The sequence below is a fragment of the Lemur catta genome, chromosome 9 (genome assembly GCF_020740605.2).
Source record: "Lemur catta isolate mLemCat1 chromosome 9, mLemCat1.pri, whole genome shotgun sequence".
Taxonomy (NCBI): domain Eukaryota; kingdom Metazoa; phylum Chordata; class Mammalia; order Primates; family Lemuridae; genus Lemur; species Lemur catta.
In genome coordinates, this window is record NC_059136.1 from 70,144,178 (window position 1) to 70,170,716 (window position 26,539).

The 26,539-nt window shown below is 33.7% G+C and overlaps 1 protein-coding gene across 4 annotated transcripts in view; it reads right to left on the reverse strand.

Annotated features, from left to right (window-relative positions):
- Positions 1 to 2,190: 2,190 nt before the first annotated feature.
- Positions 2,191 to 26,539, reverse strand: part of LRRCC1 (leucine rich repeat and coiled-coil centrosomal protein 1) — a 37,632-nt gene continuing 13,283 nt past the window's right edge. For all 4 annotated transcript variants that reach the window (XM_045560786.1, XM_045560784.1, XM_045560785.1 and 1 more), the window contains 13 exons: positions 22,300 to 22,493; positions 21,058 to 21,205; positions 19,814 to 19,962; positions 15,365 to 15,569; positions 14,692 to 14,831; positions 12,782 to 12,983; positions 10,332 to 10,517; positions 9,396 to 9,570; positions 8,378 to 8,541; positions 7,773 to 7,981; positions 7,543 to 7,680; positions 5,397 to 5,532; positions 2,191 to 2,900 (listed from right to left, as the gene is read on the reverse strand). In XM_045560786.1, the coding sequence (XP_045416742.1) occupies positions 2,778 to 2,900; positions 5,397 to 5,532; positions 7,543 to 7,680; positions 7,773 to 7,981; positions 8,378 to 8,541; positions 9,396 to 9,570; positions 10,332 to 10,517; positions 12,782 to 12,983; positions 14,692 to 14,831; positions 15,365 to 15,569; positions 19,814 to 19,962; positions 21,058 to 21,205; positions 22,300 to 22,493 (2,169 nt within the window). In that variant the 3' untranslated portion in view covers positions 2,191 to 2,777. The remainder of the gene's footprint in view (positions 2,901 to 5,396; positions 5,533 to 7,542; positions 7,681 to 7,772; positions 7,982 to 8,377; positions 8,542 to 9,395; positions 9,571 to 10,331; positions 10,518 to 12,781; positions 12,984 to 14,691; positions 14,832 to 15,364; positions 15,570 to 19,813; positions 19,963 to 21,057; positions 21,206 to 22,299; positions 22,494 to 26,539) is intronic.

Below are 26,539 nucleotides of genomic sequence, written 5' to 3' on the forward strand. Positions count from 1 at the left end.
GCCCAGGGAGGACAGGGTGGAATAGTCTAAAAATACAAATAAGATTTTAAAGTGGAATGCAGGGGAAATTTGTAAGCGATATGCCTACTGCCCTCTGCAATATCAGAAGGCATGTGTCAGGGTGGTTGTCATAGGAGAACAACCTTTCCAAAAAAATATTCATAAAACTCTAAAATATTTGCTAAGTGAGATTCTTGGGAGCTGGGAGTGAGCATACACTATGAGAAAACGGTACCATTCACACTAAGAAAACAAGGAGGGTTTCGAACCCTCAGATGGAACAAGGAGTGAAACACAGGGTGGACTAGCATATGGGATTGCAATTGAAATGATAAAATCACCAATTTGAGTGTTTCTATCATCTTGGAGGGCCAAAGTAGTGGTTTTCTAACATGGAAGTGCTTCCCACTTTCACCCTGGAGGTTCGTTGTTGAGTAGTGTGCTTGTTAATAGCTAACAAACATTTCAATGATTCAAATGTAGCTGGGTGTAAATCATAGTAACTTTGAGACAGATTCCAGGTGGAGTACAGTGACTTGTGGCTTAGGTAGAGCAGAAATGTTATCTGTAAAATGTGTAGGAAAAAAGATACTAAGTTCATATTTTCTTTAGATCATCACTTTGTGGATTGTTGGCAGTCAAAGTGGGCAAAGAATGGGTGAATTCTAAATATTGCCTTCGAATACCAGCTTCTGTAACTCTTTCAAAAGGGATGAAGAATGCTGGCAGCCTGCCCATCTGGTGAGATATCACATCCTTTGATTGGCAGTGGAGTGGGAGGGGAAACCTTATCTTCTTGGCCACAACCACTCGGTGTGGAGCTTCCATCAGGTTGAGCTGAGGGTGACTGGGGAGGGTCTTGGCTCATTGCCACAGGCTTTTGCTTTTCTGAGAGATTTCATAGTTTTTCTTGAATAAATGTTTCTTCATTTGCTTTTTGCCCTAAGAAAAGTTTAAAAGTGATTTTAAATGGTTTTAAAGTAATTTTCACTGATTATGGTTGTTTTGGTGGGAAACAGGTCTGCAGAGATCCTTATGTTGCCATTCCAGAATTGGAATCTTCACTTTTATCTTTTAAACTATATTTTTTGAATTACGTTCTTAGTGGAAAATAACTTCTAGTGATAATAATGTAATGATTACAATATGCATTTCAGTTTAACAGTCATCTTTAGATTAATCCTAATCTGGTAAAACATGTAAACTTTACTACAATATAGCTCTATTTCGTTTATAACTATTTGTTCTTCCTATAACTATTTGTTATAGTTATAATTATTGCTTGTCTTCTCATTATAAAAAATATATTTAGTCTTTTATATAAAAATTTACCCACAAATTTTACTCTGCATTTCCTTCAGTGGACTTGAGTTACTGTCTGGTATCATTTCCTTTAAGCCTTTAAGATTTTCTTTAGCATTTCTCTTAAGGCAGGTTAGTTAGCAGTAAGTTTTCCTGGTTTTCTTTAATTTGCGAATGTCTTTATTTTGAAGACAGTTTTGCTGGATGTAGAATTCTAGGTTGACAGTTCCCTTTTTTCCAGTACCTCAAATATATCATCACTGCCTTCTGGTCTTCATTGTTTCTGATGAGAAGTCAGCTGTTATGTTGTTATTTCTCTGTATGAATCATATTTTCTTGCTCCTTTCAGGATTTTCCCCAACAGTCTGACTATAACATGTCTAGATGTGGTTCTCTTTGTGTTTATACCAGGTTTTACTGAAGACTTGTATTTGTAGGTTAATCATTTTTAATTAAATTTAGGAAGTTTAGGGCTATTATTTCTTCAATTTTTGTCCCCCCTGAGACTCCCATTACATGTGTTGGCACGTTTGATATTGTCTCATAAATTTCAGTATGACGATTATCTATAATGAAATGGTGCCTACTTCTTATGAAGCATTTAAATTTTTCCTGGTTCCATTTCCTTTAAAAAATGTGGTATTTTTTTTCCTCTCAGAAATAGCAGGGGGGCATAGTACTTAGATTTTTGTTTTACATATACAGCGTCAGATACTATGTGAAATGGTAATAGTAATAAACTGAAATAGTAATAAACGACCTGGTTATGAAATGAAATGATTAATTGTTTCTCCAGCTGCAGTATCAGAATTATCTTCATATACAGTGATTAAATGGGAGAATGAGGGTGGAACAGTAGTGTTCCTCTTTAGGGACAGACAATATTTATAAAACCTCAAATGTAACTTTTAATAAAAAGTCATATGCATTATAAAAAAGGGGTCATTATGAGTGATGTAAAGATGGCTATACATGCTTTCTTAAGAATGCCACACCTTTTACCATATAGATTTCAAATGCTTTTTGGCTACACTTATAAGCACTTTAAAAAAATGGAACTACATCAGCTAAATGACAACCAATAAATATAATTAGTTCTTCATCAACACAGTAAGATAACAACAATGATTAAAATATTTTCCCTCATATAGTCAAAATGCTATCTTTTCACTTACAAATTTGTAGGCAAATGTGTAATTACCAAACAATGTATAGAACAGAAACCAAAGAAAGTGTTGTAAGTCTAGTTATAATGATAGGTTTTTCTAATACAGATAATTATCAACAATTTATTATAAGAACCTATATATACAATAAATACTTGATTTGATCAAAAGTCTTTTAAAATATATTCATAATAAAATGTGTAGAAAGAGACATTTCAAAGTCATACCAGTTACTACTATTACAATATTTAATCACATTTTTACAATAGGTCTGCTGGTCCATTTCAATTAAATTCGTTCTCAGAACCATCACATATCTTGCTGAATTTCGTTTAGAGCACAAACAAGTTGCTTAATTTTTGCTTCCATTGTTTTTTTGTTCTTGCAGGTTTCTTCCAGAAGTCCACGCATTTCTTCTTCAATTTGATAAACCTAAATCAACATGTAAATTTTACATTTTAATTTCTTAAAGAAAATGTATCTTAAAAATGCATACAGAAAGAAAAAAGTCAGGCATTTATTCTTATGCATTTTGAAATTTGTGATTCATTTAAAACAATGAGTTAGTAAAATGTAACCTGTTCAAATGCTAGTAGGAGAAATATAATGTGTACATAATATATAAAGTACTTTCATGTATATTATCTACTTGGTTGTAATACGGTTTTTGTGAAAAAGACATAGCAATATATTTTAACTCTATTTTGAGCTTAGAAAATTTGTTTATGGCTGCGCAGTTCCTATATAATCACAGCTAGGACAGAAACTCAATCTTCTGACTTAATTCTACTGTCCCATGATGCTTATGAATGCTGAGTCACAAGTTCAATTTAAACACCGGTTCCTTACAGATGTTCAAAATTGAAATAATATCTCCCTCCTCAAATAAACCCTCTCTTTAATGTAGTGCCTACTTCATGTCTTTTTTTTTTTTTTTTTTGAGACAGAATCTCGCTCTGTTGCCCGGGCTACAGTGAGTGCCATGGTGTCAGCCTAGCTCACAGCAACCTCAAACTAAAGCAATCCTTCTGCCTCAGCCTCCTGAGTAGCTGGGACTACAGGCATGCGCCACCATGCCCAGCTAATTTTTTTTTTCTATATATATTTTTAGGTGTCCAAATCATTTCTTTCTATTTTTAGTAGAGACGGGGTCTCGCTCTTGCTCAGGCTGGTCTCGCTCTTGCTCAGGCTGGTCTCGAACTCCTGACCTCGAGCGACCCTCCCGCCTCGGCCTCCCAGAGTGCTAGGATTATAGGCGTGAGCCACCACACCTGGCCCTTCGTTTCTAAAAGTGCTGTTTGGGGTTATATATTACCATCTTTTTTGAGAGATCATTTTATCATTTATTCCTAACCTACATTCTCCTAGGATTCTCTGTTTTTGATATTAACTTTTGCCTGAAATCCTTTTTCCTACTATACTACAACACTCCTGATACTGCTACCAAGATGACCATCTTTTTCTGTTTACTTCACTTTTCCTAATCCCTAATATAGATATCCTAATCTCTTTTTTGTAAGAAAACAGATATTTCTCCTAATTTAAATAATCACCTCTAAGCGATACCTCAGAATCCTCCCTTGCATTCATACCTGATTATCATATTTAAGCTCTGGTGCTGTTTCTCCACCTCTTTAACAAACACTTCTATTTGCTATTACTTCATAATGGCAGGAGGTCCAACACTCAACTCAGTATTTTTGTTTCGGCTAAGGGCCTAATCTTAAACTCTACTTAGTATTACCTGATGTGCCCTTGTTAAATATTTGGTAGATTTTAAATAAAACATATGAAGTATCTGTTGACTTTAAATGAAATAACTAAATTTTGTACAAGTTTTACTTCCTAATTCATTGTGATTATTTCCAAAGGCCTTATTCCCTCTTTCTTTGCATAGAATCTGGAGGATAATGTCATTTAAACACATACCTTGATTATAATTTCTATGTGGAACATTACTTTGCCTTTCTGTTGTCAGACTCTTTTCCAGTTGTTTATTTCTGGATCTCTTATCTTACCTTACGGATACCTTAGTTTCTTATTACTACTTCAAAATCAGGAAAAAATGGAAATTCATAATTATTCCCTAATGTAGTGGATCTCAATAGAGGGGGTCACATCAGAATCACCTGTGGAATTTTAAAAATACCTGGGTCTGACCCCAGACTTAGTGAATGAAAGTCTCTAAGGGGAAGTTCATGAATGCATATTATCAAAAGCTTCATAGGTGATTCTGATGTTTGCCCCTAATTTAGCATCACCCTACAGTCATTACTTTGTCAATAATATCAAGACAGTAAAGCTGACAGTCTTGAAGTTTAATTAATAATAAAGTAGGCTGGGCAGGATGGCTCATGCCTGTAATCCTTGAACTTTGGGAGGCCACAGCAGGAGGATTGCTTGAGGCCAGGAGTTTGAGACCAGCCTAAGGAACATAGTGAGACCCTGCCTCTACAAAAAAATAGAAAAATTAGCTGGGGTGGTGGTGCACACTTGTAGTCCCTAGCTCCTTGGGGGCCTGAGGAAGGAGGATTACTTGAGCCTGGGAGAGAAAAAAAAAGAACTCTTTGACAACCTTTTTCAAGGTAGTGATGGATTATCTTTAATACACTCACATTCTCATGTTGCCTATGTGTAACCAAACAGACTCCTGAGATTGGTTAGATATGCAAATTTTTATCTAGGGATCATGGAGTAGGTGAACACCAGACTCAAACTTAGTTTTGGTTTCATTAGAATTATGTTCTACAATTAATCTAAGAATTACCAATATGTTAGCCTGGTTTCATGATAGTTTTGGCAACATCTTTCATATCTATTTAGTCATGAAATCATGCTACCTTTTTTCTTTATAATTCTCAAAAGATCTAATTTATTTAGCTATAACCATTTAAAACTGATTATCAAAGTAAATTTTACTTACAGTACCTTTAAATTTGCAGATTCAATACATTTTTGCTTTTCACTTGACAGTTGTTTAATTTCAGCTTGGTGAGCATCAATAATTGCATCAACTTGTTTTTTGAAGGCATCATCCATACTATGAAGCTTTTCTACTGCATCCCTTAAAAAAATAAAAAACACTCACAAATAAATGTGTATATGTAGTGTGTGTGTGTGTGTGTGTGTGTGTGTGTGTGTGTGTGTGTGTTGTGTATTAAGATGTTACTTCTTAGATGGCAGCTCTTACATCCATTCTTTAATGGAAACATAACTCAGTATTATGAAAATATCAACAGGCTATTATAGGGAACTAAAGATATAAGTAGTTCACCACCAACAGAATCTACTAGGGTAACAGATTAGGCTAGGGTAACATTGCTGAAGGTTGTTAACAATTTTATGCTTTGAAAGTTAGAGTACTCTGTTTCCTCATTTATTTTGAGTCTGAGTATATTTTATAAGTACCTTCACAGATGACTACTATCAATCTTTTTTCCCCTCCATGTATTTGCAATGTAATAATTTGAGAAAGTTATATTACAGGAGGGTTTAGGTTTATGAACATATATTTCTGACTTCCTAATGCTAATGTTTAACAGATAAAACACATTAAATGCTATTCACAAAATTTTAGTGCTAAAAGTATCTTAGAGGCAAAACACCAATTCCTTTATGTAAACATGAACAATGCTATTAAAAAAGTAAAGTCTATATAATGAACACATTTTCTGGTTGTGGTATAGTCCACAGTAATAACAGACTGAACATAAGGACCACGAATCAAAAGCTCTTCTTTTATCACATCACTCAGTAGCCATGTTGACTGGGGGCATGTCAAATACTCTGAGTTGTTTTTCAACTATCAAACAGGATAATCCTGCCTGTCCTGCCAACCTTACAGAATTACTGTTATGTTCAAAATAAGATAGAAGAAGAAATCAATTTATAAATTATAAAAACCTATACAAATAAAACTTATTAACAATAATTTGCTTATTTTATTTTATTACAATTCCACTAAATTAAAAATTATATATACCCATCTTAGTCATGAAGACATTAATGTAAAAAATCAGGTCTGCATCATTTTGTTATTAATGACATGAACAATACAATGTAAAAGATTCTAAAATTGTCAGGTTTTATAATTTTTATTAGGTTTTTGCTAATTATAGAAAACGATTGCTTCCTTTAGTATCTGAAAGACTCCTAACTGTAAAGTTGTTACTGGCAGGGTAGAAAATTTCAACAGGTTCCAAGCAAAGGTCCCTCTATTAGTGCTTGGTTGAAAGCAAAGTGGAACAGGGTCAGTTAACAAACAAGTAACTGTACTATCAACCAAAACTTTGTGTAGAGTGTAACAACATTTTTCCATTACACTGAGTTAGAACGTAGGAAATCAAATCTCAGGTCCTATTAGGTTGGATATAACACGAAGCTACTGCTACATGAGGTTTCTGGGCTAGCCACATGCTATCTGTATCACTCTTTACCTGGACATGAGAACTGATCATTAAACTATGCTGCCTATTTTTCAAGGTACCTCAATTTTATAAATTCTTTTTACAAGTCTACTTATATCGTTTACAAGGTAAAACCATTTCCTCTTGAGTATTTTGGGAATCCACACAACAAAGGCAGCCAGGTACACATTTTCTTTCCTTTCTTTAAAATTAGCTCTCATGCTCAGCTCGTGCTGGCGACTGCTATCTAAATCTGTTCCAGCCTCTTTGGGAGCTCAACGACCCTGGTAGCCCTGACTTTCATCCACCAAATCCCACTTACCACAACTAAAATATCACTAGCTGCATTCTGTTTTAAAACACTATCATAGCAATAAAAACAAAATGTTCATATAGCAATTACTATGTGTCAGGCACTGTTCTAAGAGCTATATAATTCATATACGCCATATATATTCATAAATATACACATAAAGTTTCAATCTTGCATTTACATTTAAGGTAGGAACTATTACTATCTTCATTTTATAGATGGAATGGAAATAATGTTCTTGACAAATAACTATATCCTCTGTGTTTTTTAGTTCCTCTTTCTTTATACATATGGCACCCATCCCACACTGTTTATGATTAAAAAGATCCCACACCCTTTAGGACTTAATGCTTACTTTTGTAGTTCAATACTTTTGTCTCTTTCTGCTTTAAGTTGCCTTTCTTTGTGTTCAAATTTTTCTTTCACTTCTTTTACTTGTGTTTCAAGATGACATAGAAGTTCTCCTTTATCGTGCCACTTCTGATTAAGTGTACTAATATGAGAAGAAGTAATTTTAAAAGTAAATTGGGTATATGAAATTATTAAGTCACATTTTATTTCACAATGGGAAATACTGTATAATACCTGTAAGCTTTTCTAATTTCTTCAAGTTCTAATTCCTTTACTTTCAACTGTTGTTTTAGTTTTTCTTTCCTTTCATTGTGCTTTTCCAATTTTTCAAGTACATTATCCAGTTGTGTACATTTTTCGTCAAGTTGTTCTTGAGTACATTTTTCTACTTCAGCGACCTTTCCTTGTAATCTCTTGATGTGTTCATCTTTTTCTTGTACACACTTCAAGAAAAAAAAAAAATGAGTACTTTATTTCTATTAACCTTAAATGTCTCATATTCTGCTTAATTAGATAATTTAAATTATCCTTTAAAAGGATGTTTTAAATACATAAAATGCTAATTTTCTCGTGACCCCTAATCTTTTACTGATACTTAGTATTTCTAGTTATTCCAAAGGCCACAATAAAATTCTCCATAAAACTATTAAGTAAAATTTGTTTCAAGTTAATATTAATAAATATCATGTAGAACTTTTAAGACCTAAGGGGCAAATACAATAAAAGGAAGTACATTGATAGTCTATTCTTAATTCTACAACAGTTGGGGAACATTGAAACGAATCAGATTTTCAAACCTGCCATTTGTTCTTTAACCAAAATAAAATGCCAAAACTTACATCTTTTAATTTTCTAATGGTTTCAGTTTGGTCTTCTATGATTTTGCTCTTTATTCTTAATGTATCACAATTACTTTCTTTTTCCTTTCGCAGAGATTCATTCTCTTTACATAAACTTTCAATTTGGGCCTCCAATTTTCCACGATCTTGGGCTAGAGAAGACCCTAAGAAACAAGTATCATCAGTTACAAACTTTAATATACCTTGGCAGTCCTGTATTTTATGAAAATCTAATTTAACAATGTATAATATAGTAAATAAAAAGAACTGAATAAAGAAAAAAAGCATATAATGCTACAATATAAAGAGGAAAGAAGTAGTGAACAAAAAGGCCTTCTAAACACTTGTGGCTATTTAAAGACCTAAAACCACCAATAAAGTCAAAAACAAATAACTCAGATATGTAATACTTAATTCATGTTATGGCATTCAAACAAACAAAATCATATTAAAAATTCCTACAAGGAATGAGCAATGCTCCATTAAGACCAACATCTAGCTATTCATAATTTTTAATGAATGCCTCTTACTTTACAATGATTAGAAAGGAAATGAGACCGAGGGTTCACCTAAACCTGAAATGTTTTTCATCCATAACACTATCTTACATTTCTGCATACACAATAAAATGTTACAAATATGTGAGAAAAAATTGAATGTTGCATACTGTATAAATAACTTAAAATCACTGTATAAGAAAAAGAATTATTTTTAACAATTTACTTAGCAGTAGTAATAGGTAGTTCAGAAAGGTGGCCAAATTATCATGGGAAGAAAACAATAAAAAAAAATCAGAACTGTAACTTGTTAAATGGTGTAATAAATTATTTCCCATTTCCTAAGAGGATTTCATTTCTGTTTGGCTGGAAAATGCCTACTTATCCTTCCAGATAGTGTCACTGTTTTTCTTGGCATCTTTAGGCAGAGTTAATTTCTTCCTGTTTGGTTTTCTCCAATACTCAGATTTGTTGGTTCTTAAGAATAAGCTATTTTCCCTTTGAAAATCTGAGAATTTTACCCTGTTGTGCCAGCTCATGTCCCCATACTTTTCTTTCAGTCTTTAAACCAAAAATTAGTGATTCCTTGGCTGCTAGCTCGGAAATAAGCTGGATTTTTTCATGCTTGAGAAGTTCTATTTGAATACTCTTCTGCTTGTCATCTTCAATTAAAATTTCAATGGTGTTGATTTGATTCTGTATATCAAAAAATTGAAAGAAAAATCACAGTACTTATTTAATCACTTCTTTATTTTCTATTTTTTTGCATTTTATGAGAAAAATTGTTATTTAAGCAAATATAAAGTAAATGTTGCCAAATGTTACATCAGAAGTTTTAATTTTATTAACTAAAGTTAAATGTAGATGATGAAATAAAGTCAAATTTTAAGAGGTCACGCCTTTAAATATTCTAAATTTTAGTCTAAAATTGTAAAAGCGCAACTATGCTTTTAACACACTCAAAATTTCTCACCGAGCATTTTTATCCATAGTCTAAAAGTCACTTTATAAAAATAATCTTGGGTAAAACAACACTAATCTTTATAACTGAGGTAAGAGCAATAAAGACATTAACTTAAAAATTATTATAGCTAAGTATATCTAAGTATATCCACTAGTACCACCACCACAAAATATCAGCGATCCAAGTGGTATTTCTCAAAAAATTGTATCACCTTCACTATATCTGTTGTATCACTATACAACTGGCATCTACTTAATTAACATGTTTCTTGAAATTAATTCACTTATTTTACTTAAATACTGTCTTAATGTAAACAATACTATCTGCAAAATTATGACTTTAATCTCCTTAGTTATACTACTTTTCTCATACACATAACAATATATAATTAGTATCATTTAAAAGTTCCTCTTGTGTACTTCCTAAAATCATCACAACACACTTGAGAAAACGATGTAAAAAATTAAAAGAGAAGTATGTTACAAAGTCTTACCTGTAAATTTGCTGTTGTTTCCTGTTTCAATTTAGAAACTTCTGCGAGTTTTGTTTTTTGTTCCTTCACCATACAGGTCAGATCTTTAATTAAAGAGGAAGACTGATTTTCTTTTCGTTGAGCCCAAAAAAGAGCGTGTTTGCTTTTTGCTAACTCAGTTGCAACATTTTCAAAACCATCTTTAACCTATATTTCAAAATTGCATTATAAATAAGCAGTTCTCCAAATAATTAGAAAATACTTGCTTCTGGAAACAGTTTATATCTTTCATTTGTGGAATCATAGAATTTTTTAGCCAATGTATAAAATTCAGAGATAATTTGTTTTAATCTACTGATTTCCAGATGATGAAACAGAGACCCAGGGAGATTATGTATTTGCCCAAAGTCACCTAGCAAATTAGTGTTAGATCTAAAACCAGAACATGTTCATTTAACAAATATTTACTGACAGCCTGTTGAATGCCAGACATTGTTCTAGGCGCTGGACTGCATCAACGGAAAACACAGACTAAAATCTCTGCCTTTGTAAAGCTTACATTCTAGTGGGTAGGGAATGACAACACAACAACAAGCATAATAAACTATACATTATGTTAGATGATATTAAATGCTTGGATAAAAAAAGATTAGATGGATGTGAGGTGTGGCAAATGCAGGTTCAATTCTGAATGGTTATAATTATTGAGAAGATAACACTGGAGCAATGACTTCAATGGGGGCTATGCAAATATGGGGGAAATAAGTACTCTAGGCAGGAATGTGCTTGGCATATTGAAGGAATAGGAAGAAGGCTGGTGTCACTGGAGTGGCATAAACGAACAGGAGGGTAGCAGAGGGGAGCTAGACTGCAAAGGGTTTTGAGTATTACTCTGAATAAAATGGAGGGACAATGGAGGTCTTTGAGGAGAAGAGTGATAACGATCTAACTTACATTTAAAAGAACATTCTAGCCACTGTGTTCAGCATAAACAGAAAAGGGTGGGGGCCAAAGATGGAAGCAGAAAGACCAATTCAAAGGCTCTTAATAGAGGTAAAAGATAATGTGAATTATGCCAGAGTGGCAGTAATAGAGGTGGTAAGAAATGGCCAGATAATATATTTTAAATGATGACAGAATTTCTTGAGGCACAGGATATGGAGTGTTGAAGAAAGAGGAGTCAACAATGATTCTAATGTTTTTGGCCTAAGCACCTAGAAGGATGGAATTGCCATTAACAGGTAGGAAGACTGTAAAAGTAGAAAGTTTGGGAGGAAAATCAGTAGTTAAGTGTTAAATATGTGGTTAGACATATAAGTTTGGAATTCAGGCAAAAGGTCCAGGCTGAAGATATAATAAATGATGCTGGAGGAATTTACCAAGAGAATGAGTGTGTAGAGAAAAGAAGTTTAAGGACTGAAACTTGGGCATTCCAATAATGAAATTTTGGAGAAAAAAAGAGAAACCTACAAAGGAGACTGAAAAAAAGTGAAATAACAGAAAATAAAGGAAATCAAGAAATATAGTGTGCTGGAAACCAAGTGAACAAAGAGCCTGGAGGAGGACAAAGAGATCAACCCTGTCAAATGCTGCTCCTAAGTCAAACTGGATGAGGACTAAATTGACTGATGACTTTTATAGTATGGATGTTGTTGGTGGCTTTGACTAAAGCAATGCTAGCAGAGCAGGGAAGAGAAGTAGATAAATCAGAAACAGTAAACACACATTTTTGAGAAGCCCTGTTGTAAAAGGAAGCAGAGAAATGAGGTGGTAGCCAAAGGGGGAAATGGGATTAAGGAGAGTTTTTTCAAGATGAAAGAAATCACAGCATGTTTATACACTGAAGGAAAAAACAGCTAATGTAAGAGGGTGAGAGAAGATCCACTGAAGCCACATTCTTCACTAGGCAAGAGGAAATGGGATCTAGTGTATACCTCATGGGACTGGCCTTAGGAGCAAGACTGTTTCTCTATAGTAGGGGTTATCAAGCTTTTTCTGTAAAGAGCCAGACAATAAACCATTAGGCTTTACAGGCCAGGCCATATAGTCTCTGTTGCAAGTACTCAACTCTGCTTTGGTTATACAAAAGCAGCCATAGATAATATGTAAATAAACGAACGTGGCTCTGTTCCAATAAAATTTTATTTAAAAAACAAGCAGTGGCCATACTTGGCCTGGGAGCTTTCATTTTGCCAATTCCTGCTTTATAGTAATAGGAGAAAATTCAGGTTTCCCAATTTCTATTCTAGTGCTCTCTTTACCTTACCATTTATAATCTTAAGTTTTTGCAATAGCAATAAAAAAATAGCTATTATTTATTTGAGGAAACTAATGTTCTAAGAATTTATGTGATTTGCTTAAGATCATATAGCCAACATGTAAATAAAGCTAGGATTCTAAAACGAAGTCCTCTCATCAAACCATATCTTGCTGATTCTGTTTTCAATAAAGAGCTAGATGCCAATTCTTACATCTTTAAATCTTCTGGCTTCAACAGTTAAAGCAATACGAAATTCATTTTCTAAATCCATATACTGCTGGTTTAATACATCAATTTTCCCTTGGTATTCTTTTATAACTTGCTCGTGCTTTTGCTCTTCTTTGGCTATTTCTTTAGCTAAGGCATCCTGGAACTCTGTATCACTAAAAAACTCCCTTGTTTCAAGTGCTTTCCTGGAATAAAAAACAAATAAAAGTCAAAGGATGACGTTTACCTAAAAAGCAAAATTTTAAAGGTCTTTAAATACTTCCTATTTAATATTCTATAGTCTCTATTGTTAATTTAAGATCAGCCCCTCACTTTCAAACAAAGAAATCGGGCATAGGTAGGTACGGAAAGAATGTGAGTTTTATTTGATATGTATTTAATGGTGCTGGGGCTAATCTTAACTTCGCTGAGATAATTCAAAATCATTCCTATGGCTTCTGAAATTTTTTAGGTGCCTTTGCATAATCTAAGTTCGGCTTCACCAAAGCTACTACTTTGGCTTACAATACAGTCTGACTGGCACTGGTGGTTGGTTAATAGAGAAAGTCAATTAAAGTATAAAATTATTAATAAATTTTTTGCTATAGGGCCAGTTTTTTATTTAAATGTGAATTCATTCTTTAGAGTTTTCTACTATTTTTCTTGCCTAATTCAAACCCCTAATGCAACAAAATCCATTATTTCCAGTATTAGTTTTTTTAAACTGGAATAAGAACTTAAAAGACATTTATAAAGGAAACTAAGTGCAAAATTCTAGATTTTTGTGATTATTTCCCCCAATCTTTTATAGTTATCTCTTCCACACACAATGACAATTTTCCCCAGAGAACCAAAATTAACTTTATGCATTAAAAATTTGTGTTAAGTGCAAAAATAAAACAAGTTTGAAAATAAATGCAATTAACCCATGGTAATCACACAATTCAACTGGTACGATAGTAAATAAATAACTAGTTAAAAATATTCAAATTACTGTGGACTGTATAGAGCAAGAGTTGACAAACTACAGCCCATTGGGCAAATCTGAACTGTTGCTTTTTTCTTTGTAAATAAACTTTTATCGGAACACACCCATGCCCATTCATTTATGTATTATCTATGGCTACTTTTGTGCTACAAAGGCAGTTAATTATAGCCTGCAAAGCCTGAAATATTTTCTATGTAATTCTTTTTTTTTTTTTTTTTTTTTTGAGACAGAGTCTCGCTTTGTTGCCCGGGCTAGAGTGAGTGCCGTGGCGTCAGCCTTGCTCACAGCAACCTCAAACTCCTGGGCTTAAGCGATCCTACTGCCTCAGCCTCCCGAGTAGCTGGGACTACAGGCATATGCCACCATGCCCGGCTAATTTTTTTTCTATATATATTTTAGTTGGCCAGATAATTTCTTTCTATTTTTAGTAGAGACGAGGTCTCACTCTTGCTGGTCTCGAACTCCTGACCTCAAGCGATCCACCCGCCTCAGCCTCCCAGAGTGCTAGGATTACAGGCGTGAGCCACCGCGCCTGGCCTGTAATTCTTTACAGAAAAAGTTCACTGACCCTTGCTTCAGGGGAATAAAGAATACTGATTAATTTAACAAGTAGTTACTTAGAGGTTAATTAAAAGTTTTATCTATATATAATGACCAACTTTTGGTTGGGTTTAGAGAAATGCAAGTAAGCTTTACTGTTATAAGTTCATATCTCAAACATGGACAACAAAGTTACCTATTTGTTTTTTAGGTTCTTGCTATAAGACTAATTCTAATGCATACCTTAACATGGTATTTTCCATGAGCTAATTCTGTAAGACTTCACCAGTGCTCAATGACTATCTTTAAATATTGGGGGGAAAAACCAGAAGCTTTCTTTTTCTATTTTTAAATATCAGTATTTTCCTAACACATTTGTCATTTACCTGTGTTCCTGTTCTTTCAATGCAAGAAGTTCATGAAGCTGTTGTACTTGTTCCTTTTCTTGATGAAGGGAAGTTCTAAGTAAGTTTATTTCTCTGTCAGCAGCGGAAGCTTTGAGCTCTACCTCTTGAATAAGTCTGATCTGAGTAAAACACACACAATTATAGTATTTAGATAGTAATCTCCTCTGCTATTTTAATGGCAGTTCCCATAAGAAAAGTGCTTCTAAATGACAGGACCTAGTGACTAACTTGATTTTCAAAATTTATTAAATTAACGATATTATGGTCACACAAAGTACAGCTGAGGAAGCAACAAATAGACTAGCATTAACTATTGCTTACATGTATCACAAATTTTAATAATAATTTCCATCCAGAAAGCATGAAAATGAAATTTCTTCAAGCACCTCAAAGACTTTTAAAAGCCAGGTCTCTCAGAATACAAGCCTAACTACCTGCAATATATTTCCACCAACTCTTCTTTTAATTGCTTTATGTAAGTGCTACCAGCCTTAATTTAAACACAATTCAATAGGCTACATGACTGTTATAATTTAATTTTTGGATATAGCCTAACATCTTTTAGGTTTACTAAATAGTATAATTTGTTTCAAGATATAAGCTATAAATTTGTGTTAATCCATGTCACTGATACATTAAAACAGAGAAATACCTGTGCCGCCTGCTGCTGCCCTTTTTGTCTCTCCATTTTTTCTAATGCTTTTTCCAGGGTTCTTAAATGTTTAAGATGAACCTGTTGTTGATCTCTTGCTTTAATTAGTTCAATAGTTAGTTTTTTAATTTCATTTTGAAGTTTGTGAACCATAACTTCGAGTTGTGCTTTGGAATTTCTCTCTTTAAAAATAATTTCCTTTAGCCTAAAGCAGAAATTATATATTACACATATAAAAATGATAAAAACTGTGTCAGGGTTAAAACTTACAGTAGAGAGGAAGATTTGAAATATGTTTCAAACTCTAATTATAGTAAAAACTGGCTGAAAAACAATATGCCTTTCCTCCATCCCTGAACCTAACATTGTGCCCAAAGGGAAAATGTTCTACATAAATTAACAAAGCTTTACCTTATGTGAACTTTACAACTCAATAGTAGAACTTTACTAAACATCTAACCTGTTTCAAGCATTGTGCTAGATATGAACTGAAAGCAAGCCAGATGAGTACGATGTGGTCTCTGCCTTCTAGGAATTCAGTTATCTAGCAGAGGGAACAGACATGGACACATTCATAAAGCCATATGACAGAAGTGCCAAATGAACAGCCACCTGCAAGTCAACTTTGACTTCCCTATATCTAACCCAGACATCAAGCATTGATCTCAGCTTTGTATTAGTTAGAATCCTTAGATTACAACTGAAAACTCTTAGCTGGTTTCAATAAAAAGAGAGAACTTACTGACCCACATAAGCAAACTTAGAGGATGGGGTAGCAATATTCTGAGGGACCACTGAAACCCAGAACATGCACACAATTAGGACTCTATAGCTGATTCCCTAGGCTGGCTTCAGTTTTTCCTCCTTCAGGCCTCTTTATGTATGAGGCGGGGGATGGAGAGGAGGCCACAAACATCTTTGGGATCATATTCTAACAACTCAGAACCAAACAGGAAAGATGTCCTTTCCCTAACTCAACTTACAAGAGTTCTAGGAAAGGCTCTCATTAGTCCAATTGGATTCATACGTCTACTCCATGAACCAATCACTGTAGCCATCGGCTAAGGCATGTTTACCCAGCTTGGGTCAGGTGCTCACCCATTAACCAATACTACAGGCAGGGAGGCAGGTGGTTGATATAAAGTACAAGCCTAGTATTTAGAAAAGAGACAGTGAAGGGCCAGGCACAGTGGTTCACACCTGTAATCCTAACATTCTGGGAGGCTGGAGGTGGGAGGATTGCTTGAGCTCAGGAGTTTGAGACCAACCTGAGCAAGAGCGAGAACTGGTCTATACTAAAAATAGAAAATAGTATAGAAATTTCTCAAAGAACTAAAAGTAGACCTACCATTTGATCCAGCAATCCCACTACTGGGTATTTACCCAAAGGAAAAAAAGTCATTTTATCAAAACGAGACTTGTACTTGAATGTTTATTGCAGCACAATTCACCACTGCAAAGATGTGGAATCAACCCAAGTGCCCATCAATTCATGAGCGGATTAATACAATGTGGTATATGTACACCATGGAATACCACTCAGCCATAAAAAGGATGAATTAATGCCTTTTGTAACAATTTGGATGGAACTGGAGACCATGCTCTTAAGTATTGCAAGAATGGAAAAACAAACACCACATGTACTGACTATTAAACTGGAACTAACCAAACAGTACTCGTGCCCAGATGGAAGTAAAACTCAATGGAAATCAAGCAGGTGGGAGGTAAGAGGAGGGGATGGGTGAAATCATACCTAACGTACACTATCTGGGTGATAGGTGCACTTATAACTTTGTCTCAAACAGTACAAAAGCAATCCATTTAAGCAAAACATTTGTATCCCCATAATATTGTGAAATAAAAAACAAAAGAAAAATTAGCTGGGTGTTGTGGTGTATGCCTGTAGTCCCAGCTACTCGGGAGGCTGAGGTAGGAGAATTGCTTGAGCCCAGGAGTGTGAGGTTGCAGTGAGCTATGATGATGCCACTGCACTCTGCCTGGGGTGACAAAGACTATCTCAAAAAAAGAAAAGGGGCAGTGACAAAGACAGCCTCATGAATTAATTACTGAGCTAGGCAGCCACCTCAGTGTGTAACTACTGTAATTTCCAAGCCACATTTAAAAAAACATATTCATCAACTTCTATACTACAGTCATTTCTCCAATTCTTGTCTTTACCATCTCTCTTCTTGCTTTTAATGAGAGTAGTCTGCAAAATGGTTTTCCTTTGTTCACTCTCTCAACTTCTGTTTGGTATGTTATATGAAAGAGAGTTGGATTATATATTGGATGAGGGCAGAGAAGCTACAGACAAACAGACTGGAGTGATCATTTAAGCAAGATATGAGTCTAAACTAAGGTAATAGTTTTGAGATATAGAGGAGATAGTTCCACATCCTTTAAAAAGTAGAATGAAGAAGAGATCAATATCAACTGGCTGTGAGATATGAGAAAGACAAAGGGATCAAAAAAAATGATTCTTAGTTTTCTAGCTTTGGTGGCTGACTTGATGCTGGATAGGACACCATTTATTAGGGCAAGGAATATAGAATAAGGAAGCAGGATGAGTCCATCTAAGGACATGCTAATCTTAAGATGCTTCTGGGAAATAAAGGCAAAGCATTTTTAGTAATTAGATGAATAAATCAGGTCATCAAGGAGCTCTGGACAATAAAGATACCATAGTAGATAAGATTCAACTTTTAAAATAACATATACTCATAGCATGGCATCAAGATGATAGACCCTGCATTAGGTGCCAGGTATACAGAGTTCCTACCAAGGCACATAAGGCAATATTAACATTGGTGAGGATATAATCTGAAACAAACATTTGGGGTAGAGATAAAAGGAGAATCAGAAAAGATTGAGGCTGATTTTTCAAGATAACAATGATTATGTGACTTGGGAAACATGGGCACAACAATGGACAGGTTAAGTAAGGACAAAGATAAAGTGTGCCCACAGCTTTCCAGTTTAAATGCAATCTGGCTATTTAGACAGTCCCAGACAGCTTCCTCTAATATCTCACCAAAATAATACCTATAATATAGGATAAAGCAAAAATTCATACACATACTACTAAAAACAAAAGATAACATAATGCCAAAATCTGGGAGGAATTTCATTTCAATCATAAGCCAAATGGAACTACACTGAAATAAAAACAACACCTAGAACACTGAGGCCCTGCTTCATGAAGCTGCTTCATTCTGAAAAAAGGAAGACATATTCCTCTTTTCTACTGTCTATCCACGATTCAGTCACAGGGTCTCTATCTATCTATCATTACATAATGTTGTTACCTATGCACCTACTGCAAGCAAGAGTACTGTTTTTCTGAGGTAGTCATAGCACCGTTAATTTATCCATCCTGTTCCCTCACCTTCACCTAATATCTTCTTGTATCAATTCAGAGACAGCAATTCTCAAAACATAAATAAGGCAGGAAGTTGTTGGGTGGTGGTGGAAGGACTAGTGATAGCATCATGCATCATGGCTTGCATAATTAGAGGTTCTCATAACATAGGTTAGGCATTGTAATTTTCCTTATACCCCACAGGTACAACATGTGAGAGAAGCAGATAGTGGGGTAGAAAATACATCAGTATCACAAACTTTACCAGTTAAACACTTAAAACAAACTGGGAATTGGGTTGGAAACTACGTACGTCAACTTACTATTCAAATGAGATCTTAGAAGAATTATCCACTATACAATTAGACAGGAGATAGAAGCAGGAGCAAATTCCCAAACTCTATTTATTGGTAAATACCAACTCTACAAACCTGGTGCTCATTCCAGGATAAGAGTAGGAAAAAACCATCAGAAACTCTGTGGAAAAAATCTATAACCATTTGAGGAAAACTGTAAACTTTAGAAATAATTGGTTATAGGAAACAGAAGAAAAAAATTGTTATTTAGAAAACTATTCAGTATCTCACAGAATGAAACAAGACAGACCTGTATTAAAGAATGCAATACAGAAACAAAACAAAACAAATAAAATGGGAGAAGGAATGGGAAGGATGGAAACATAAAAACATTATAATTAAGAAACCTGGATTATCTAGTACCAAAGCCCATTGCAGAAAATGAATATGTGGTAAGAAATTGAATATGACCCATAAAACTTAAAGAAAAAGTTTGCCAACCACTGTTCTTTACAGGAAAAGTTTGCCAACTCTTGTTCTAGTGTCTTGCTTTTCTTTACTTATAATATTAACTGACACCTCTCAGCTTAAAGGCTCGAATAAATGTGCTCTAAATTCCTTATTGATATGACAAGCTAATAAAGCACTTCATTGTCTAATAAAATTAGTTCAAATCAAACTAAAACTTTATGTATTGTTTTTGATTGAATTACAGCCAGTTTAAACTACGGTATTCTAGTTCCAAGTTCAGTATTCTTCATACTATATCTTTAGGTTTACGTACTTTCTCCTTACCTATCTGTGGTAAGTAGAGCCAGGCTATGAACATCTTGTTTTTCATTTGCATGTTTATGCAGTTCATCAATATAATCCATAAGTTTCTTTTCAGTTTGCTCAGCTTTCCATCTCTTTTCTCTCTCTTGGTCTAGCTGTTCAACAAGAGACTGAAAGAAAACAACAAAGTTATATGAACTTGGAAGAGTTACCTAACTTCTCACTGCCTCAATATTCTCATTCATAATATGGTACTATTCATTATAGTACCTCTTCAAAGAGCTGTGGTGAGAAATAAGAAAATTAATGGAAGTAAATCATATAGAATCATGCAGAACAGTGGTTGGCACATAATAACCACTCAATAAATGTTAGCTGCTATTATCATAATGATGATTATTATTTTTCTCAATACTAAAGCCTCCATAATTGAGAATAAGGGGAGGAAACCAGTAGCCTGAAAGGTGTGAAACACTTTGAAAGATAATTCTATTACTGAAAGAATAGTGCACAGTACAATCAAAAGAATAACCATTACTTCAACAAATAAGGACAGTTAATAAGAAATATAAAATAATGAATCAACATGTACTAAAGTCTCTCAACATAAGAACTGTTAAAGCAAATATTGAAGAATTTTTATTTTATTACTTTTTTTTAGAGACACAGTCTCGCTATGTTGCCCAGGCTGGTCATCTTAAATTCCTGGCCTCTAGTGAGCCTCCCGTCTCCACATCCCAAAGTGCTGGGATTACAGGTGTGAGCCATTGTGCCCAGCCTAAGGAATTTTTAAATTCTCAAACACTTCTTAATCGGGGATCCACAGGTCTAAAATTCAGTTTCAGGAGAGTCCATGACTACCTTGAAATTATATATAACATTTTTTGAGTGTATGCAAAAATGCATTTCTTTGAGGAGAAGACCTATAGATTTCCTTAGATATTTAAAAGGGTCTAACATCCAAAGGGTAGGAACCACAACTTTAAGAAGTAAAAATTTAGAACTGTTTCTCCCTCCACAAGCATGCAACAAATGACTTTACTTAAAGCTGATCTTAAATAAATGTGCAATTTCTATTTCTTTAAAAAATTACAAAAACAATAACATTACACAAAATCTGGAAATAAAGAAGGGATTCTCATCACTCTAATAATATTACAAACAATAATTTTTGCTCCTAAGAACATGAACAATTTTTCTGGGACTTTGTATTTAAAACTAGGATTATTTACATTAATTTTTTTCCTTAATCTTGTAAATCATACCCGGTAAGTATTGTCTTCTGAGCCACTTCTGTCTACTTTAATCATTTCAGTCTTTGGCTCTTCTGATTCTTGTAATGTATGGCAGTTCGTTAAAGATGATCTTACATATAAATCTTTAAAGTAAGGTTGTTTCATTCTACGATTACAACTGCAAAAAATAAAACATAGGAAATATGGTAAACCAGAAGCCAGAAAGGTGCACACATCTGAAAGAAAGTACAGTGTTTATACTGCTTTTACCTAACATTTATAGTCAAATATGTAAATAGCTTTTAAAAAAAGGATATTTATTAATTAAAACAATACAAGCTTGGAAAACTATTTTATACATTTTATAATGGTTGTGCTTTGTTGATTAATGAGTTCCTCAAGATTTTAAAAAAGATAAGGAATATTCAGCATTCAACATATTCAGGTAGGGTAGAATTCTTAGATAAATCAGAATAACTTAAAAAGTATTCTAAGTATTCAGGACTATGGTGAGATGACACCCAAGAACTTGGAAAAAACAGTAAATATAATTACCCTTTGTGAATTAAAAATTTAAAATCGACACATTTTAAACTTTTAAAATCAAAGTAAATAAATTATATAGATTATATAAACAGGCAGAGACCAAAGGGATTCCAGGCTATTTGCTGCCCATGAGTGAAATGAATGACTGAGTGTATATATATATAAAAGTATAACTGGGCAGCCATGGAAGAATTAAAACAGTAACAACAAAAGAATAAATTTAAAAAAGGAAAGGAGAATTACAGAGGCAACAGTTGATGGTACCTATCCTAGAGTACAGTCATTGGTGATCTTAATTGTGAAAATACAGATAAAATCAGATTCATTTATCCTGATGGCATTAAACAAAACCATCTTATTCATGTTTGATCCTGAGCTCAGTAAGTGCCATCTGACTAGGTTTTGGGTTCCCACTGAGATATGCCTACAGAGAGAGAAAAAGCTAGTCACGTAGACTCAACTGTATTAGTCTTATTCCCACTGTAATGAATGTAGTGGAATTTTAGTTTTATATATTAATTTCACAGTTTAGGTAATGACAGAGAAAGAGATCATTTATATAAATTTGTATGAATATACTGACCAAATCTGAGCCAACAAGGCTAGAAAGTCCAATCAATCTTTGACTTTAGTAAAGTAATAAATATCATGAGATAACTTTCAGGAATAAGCCAAGCGATATTAACTTCTGTGCCTTATTTTAATTTCTAAAACTAAGATAAGTACCTTACAAAAGAGTTGCAGTTTTTACTGTGGTGCTTAATAGTTTGAATAGTTTTGGCATAATATGGGATTTTCGATCTCCGAGGAACTTTTCTGTTGCATTCTTTTCTGTTTCCATAGTCACTGTCAGAAGTTATATCTGTGTCTCTTTTTGGTCTGAGGTCTTTTTCGGGAACATTATCTATTGAATTAGAAGTCTAGAATAAAAAAACCAACAAAGTTTGTTAAAAGTTCAATTCAGTATAAAAAAATTAAAAGTGGAAATTTCCTAAAATATTATGACTTCTTGTAAGATTAAGGGTTTATAAACTAGAAATGTTTGAAATTAAAGACAGGGAATTTAGCTTCTGGTGTGACAAAGCAAGCATCTGCCAGGTTTACTCTCCTGCAGATAACAATTACAAACTCTGGGAAAAATACAAACCAAACCAAACCAAATCAAGCAAAAACTACCTGAAAGCCTTGAAAAGTGATGATAAGTAAGATTATTCTACAGGGGGGCTGACACTGAGAAAAATAGACCAGAAGGGGGTGTTTGTTTTTAGCCTGAGAATGTACCACAATCAGCACCATGCAGGGAGTCTAAACTACTCAGGCAGGAAAAACCAGATTTTTGGGTCTGAAGAACCAGACAGCAATAAGGGGTAGAATCAGACTGCAAGTAGCCCAGTAAAGGAAAAGAAATAAAATGAAATTTGAATTGCTGCCTAAGACAAATTTATAGCTTGAATCAAACCAAGTTAAATGTTTGCTAAAACAAAAATGTCAACACTCTTTGAAAAACTATAACACAATCGAGAGTCTACCCAATGTAATGTTGGTAATGTCCAGGATGCATTCCAAAATTACTTACTATAGGAAGAACCAAGAAAATGACCTATTCTCAAGAGAAAAAGCAATCAATAGAGATCAAACCTGAGATGACCAACTGTTTGAATAAGCAAGACAGAACTTTAAAATAGTGATCATAACTATGCTCAATGAGATAGTAAGAAAATATGCCTGTCATAAATGAAAAGACAAGGAAACTCAGCTCAGAAACAGAACCTGTACACAAATGAAAAATATAATGTTCAAAGTCAAAATTAACAGGGATTAATAGTAGAATGAGGCAATAAAGAGCAAATGAACTTGGAAGATAGGGGAAATTATTCAATATGAAAAATACAGAGAAATAGAAGTTGATAAAATATACAAAACTTTTGGGACAATATCAGAAAGTCTAAGTTGAATCTGAAAGAGAGAAGAGAATGAGGCAGAAAAAATATTTGTAGAAATTATGGCCAAAAATTTCCAAGTTAGGTAAAGACATAAATTTACAGATCCAAGCTCAGAGAAACCCCAAGCAGGATAAACATGAAGAAAACCATCCTTAAGTACAATGCAGCGAAAATAGTAAAAACCAAAGACAAATTCTCGAAAGCAGCCAAAGAAAAATGGCGTACTATATACAAAAAAAATCAAGGATTTGAATTAAAGCTGACTTTGCACTCAAAACTGTGGAGGCCAGGAGATGGCACTGAAAGAAAAAAACTGTCAATCTAGAATTCTATATCCAGTAAAAATGTCTTTCAATAATAAAGGTGAAATAGACTTTGCTGTCTACAAATGTGCACTATCAGATTTGCTAAAGGAAGTTCAGGCTGGAAGTCCTGGCTGAATGAAACTAACACCAGATGGAAACCTGAATTCTCAGGAAAAAATAAACAGCATGGCATATGATTTATATTGGGGTCAATACAAATGATGTTTAGATATTTTTCCTCTTAATTTCTTTAAAGCAAAAATTAAAACATTGTTTTGTGGGATTTATAATACACCAAAATGCAATATATAACTGTAACAAAGTAAAACAGATGGAAAATTTCCTCATTTTACATGAAATGATATAATATTAACTCTAAGTAGAATGTGAAGCATCTTTTTTTTAGAGCAACCAAAACAAAACCTAGAGAAGTATTACTAAAAAACCAATATATGAATTAGCATCTAATTCTAAAAAAAATTCAACAGAGGGTAGGAAAGGAAGAAAAATGAATATAAAACAGAGACAAACATAAAACAATAAAATGGTAGACCCCCAAACCAACTTCACTAATGATTTCAGTAAATTTTAACGGATTCTTCGAAAGGAGTGATGGCCAGATGAGATTTAAAAACAAGACCCACCTATATGCCATCTACAAGACCCACTTTAGAGACACAAACAGGTTCCAAGCACATTTATGCCCCAACGAAATACCATTTTACACCCACCAGATGGGTATAATCAAAACAACATGTAATGGATCTGGAGAAACTAGAACCTCATACTCTGCTGGTGAGGATATAAAATGGTGTAATGCCTTTGGAAAGTCTGGCAGTTCCTTAAAAGGTTAAACATTTGACTCAGCAATTCTAAGTATATAGACAAGAGAAGTGAAAACAAATGTTCATATAAAAACTTATATATAAATATTCACGGCCATATTATCTATCATAACAACCAGAAAGTGGAAGTTACTCAAATGTCTACCAATTGATGAAAGGATAAACAAAATGTGGTATGTCCATAAAATGAAATATTATCTGGCAATAAAAAGAAATGAAGTATTCATATATACTACAACATGGATGAACCTTGAAAATATTATGCTAAGTAAAAGAAGCCACTCAGAGAAGCCACATAGTGAATGATTTCATTTATATAAAATGTTCACAGTAGGAAATCCATACAGGAAGAAAATAGATTTGTGGTTTCATAGGGTTGAGGGTAGAGGTGGAAGGAAATGGTTAGTGACTGCTAATCGGTATAAATCATTGAACTGTGCATACTTCAAATGTGTGAATTAAATGATAAGTGAATTATACATCTCAATAAAGCTGTTATAAAAAAAGTAAATGGATGGAAAAATCTTTACTATGCAAATTGTAAGCATAATAAGACTGGAGTTGAAAAAATACATCAGATAAAATGGACTTTAAGACAAAGAAGATTCCCAGAGATAAACATTTCATAATAATAAAAGGGTCAATTCACCAGAAGGACCAAGCGGTCAAATGTCTATGTGCTTAGTAACAGAGCTTCAAAATATAAGCAGCAAATGTTGAAAGAACTAAAGGAAGAAACAGACAAATCCATGATCATGGAGATTTTAATGCCTCTCATGCAATTCATAGAACTAGACAATCCTCCCCGCTGCCAAACAAGAAAACCCCTTATCAGCAACCGACAGAACCAGACAAAAAAATCAGTAAAGACATCGATCACCTGAAAATACTGTCAACCATCTGGACTTAAAAAATGCAGAATACACACTCATGAACATCCACCTAGAAAGACCATATGATGGGCTATAAAATAAATCTCAATAAATTTAAAAAGACTGAAATTATTCAGAATATATTCTCTGAACAAAATGGAAGTAAATTAAAAATCAAATACTAATAACATAACTATAGAACCACAAATATCTGAAAATTAATAAAAGACATTTTTAATTATTCTTTGGATCAAGGAATTACAAAGGAAATTAGAAAATATTTCTGACTAAATAATAATGAAAGCAAAACATATCAAAACTTGTAGAATGCAGCTAAAGCAGTGCTTAAAGGAATATTTACTGCTTTGAATAATTGTATGGGAAGATAGGTCTAAAGTCAATGACAAATGCTTATATTAAGAGGCTAGAAAATGAAGAGCAAAGTAAACTCAAGGTAAGTAGAGGTAAAAAATAATAAAAAGCAGAAATCAATATAGAAACATATAGATAAAATTAACAAAGCCACACGTCAATTCTCTGAAAAGATGAGCAAAACCTCTAGCTCAATTGATCAAGGCAAAAGTTAAAAGGAAAAAAAAGATGAGAGAGAACACACAGATTGCCAGTATCAGTATTGGAAGTGATTTTCATTACAGATCCTACAGAAATTAAAAGGACAGTAAGGGAATATTAACAAATTTTTTATGCTGACAATTAGATGAAATGGACAAACTGAGAAATACAACTTGCCCAAACTGAAAGAAAAGAGTCCAGAGCTAGATTCTATAATTTGTAAGGTCATTTTTTTTTTTCAACAAAGACGTGAAGCAATCCAGTGAAGTCTTTTTAACAAATGGTACTGGGATAACTTCTACCTTATATGTACATAGATCTAAATGCAACACGTAAAGCCATAAAACTTTCAGACAATAACACAAGAGAATGTTATCTTGGGATACACAAAAGTTTTTAAAGTCACAGAAAATAATAACCATAAAAAT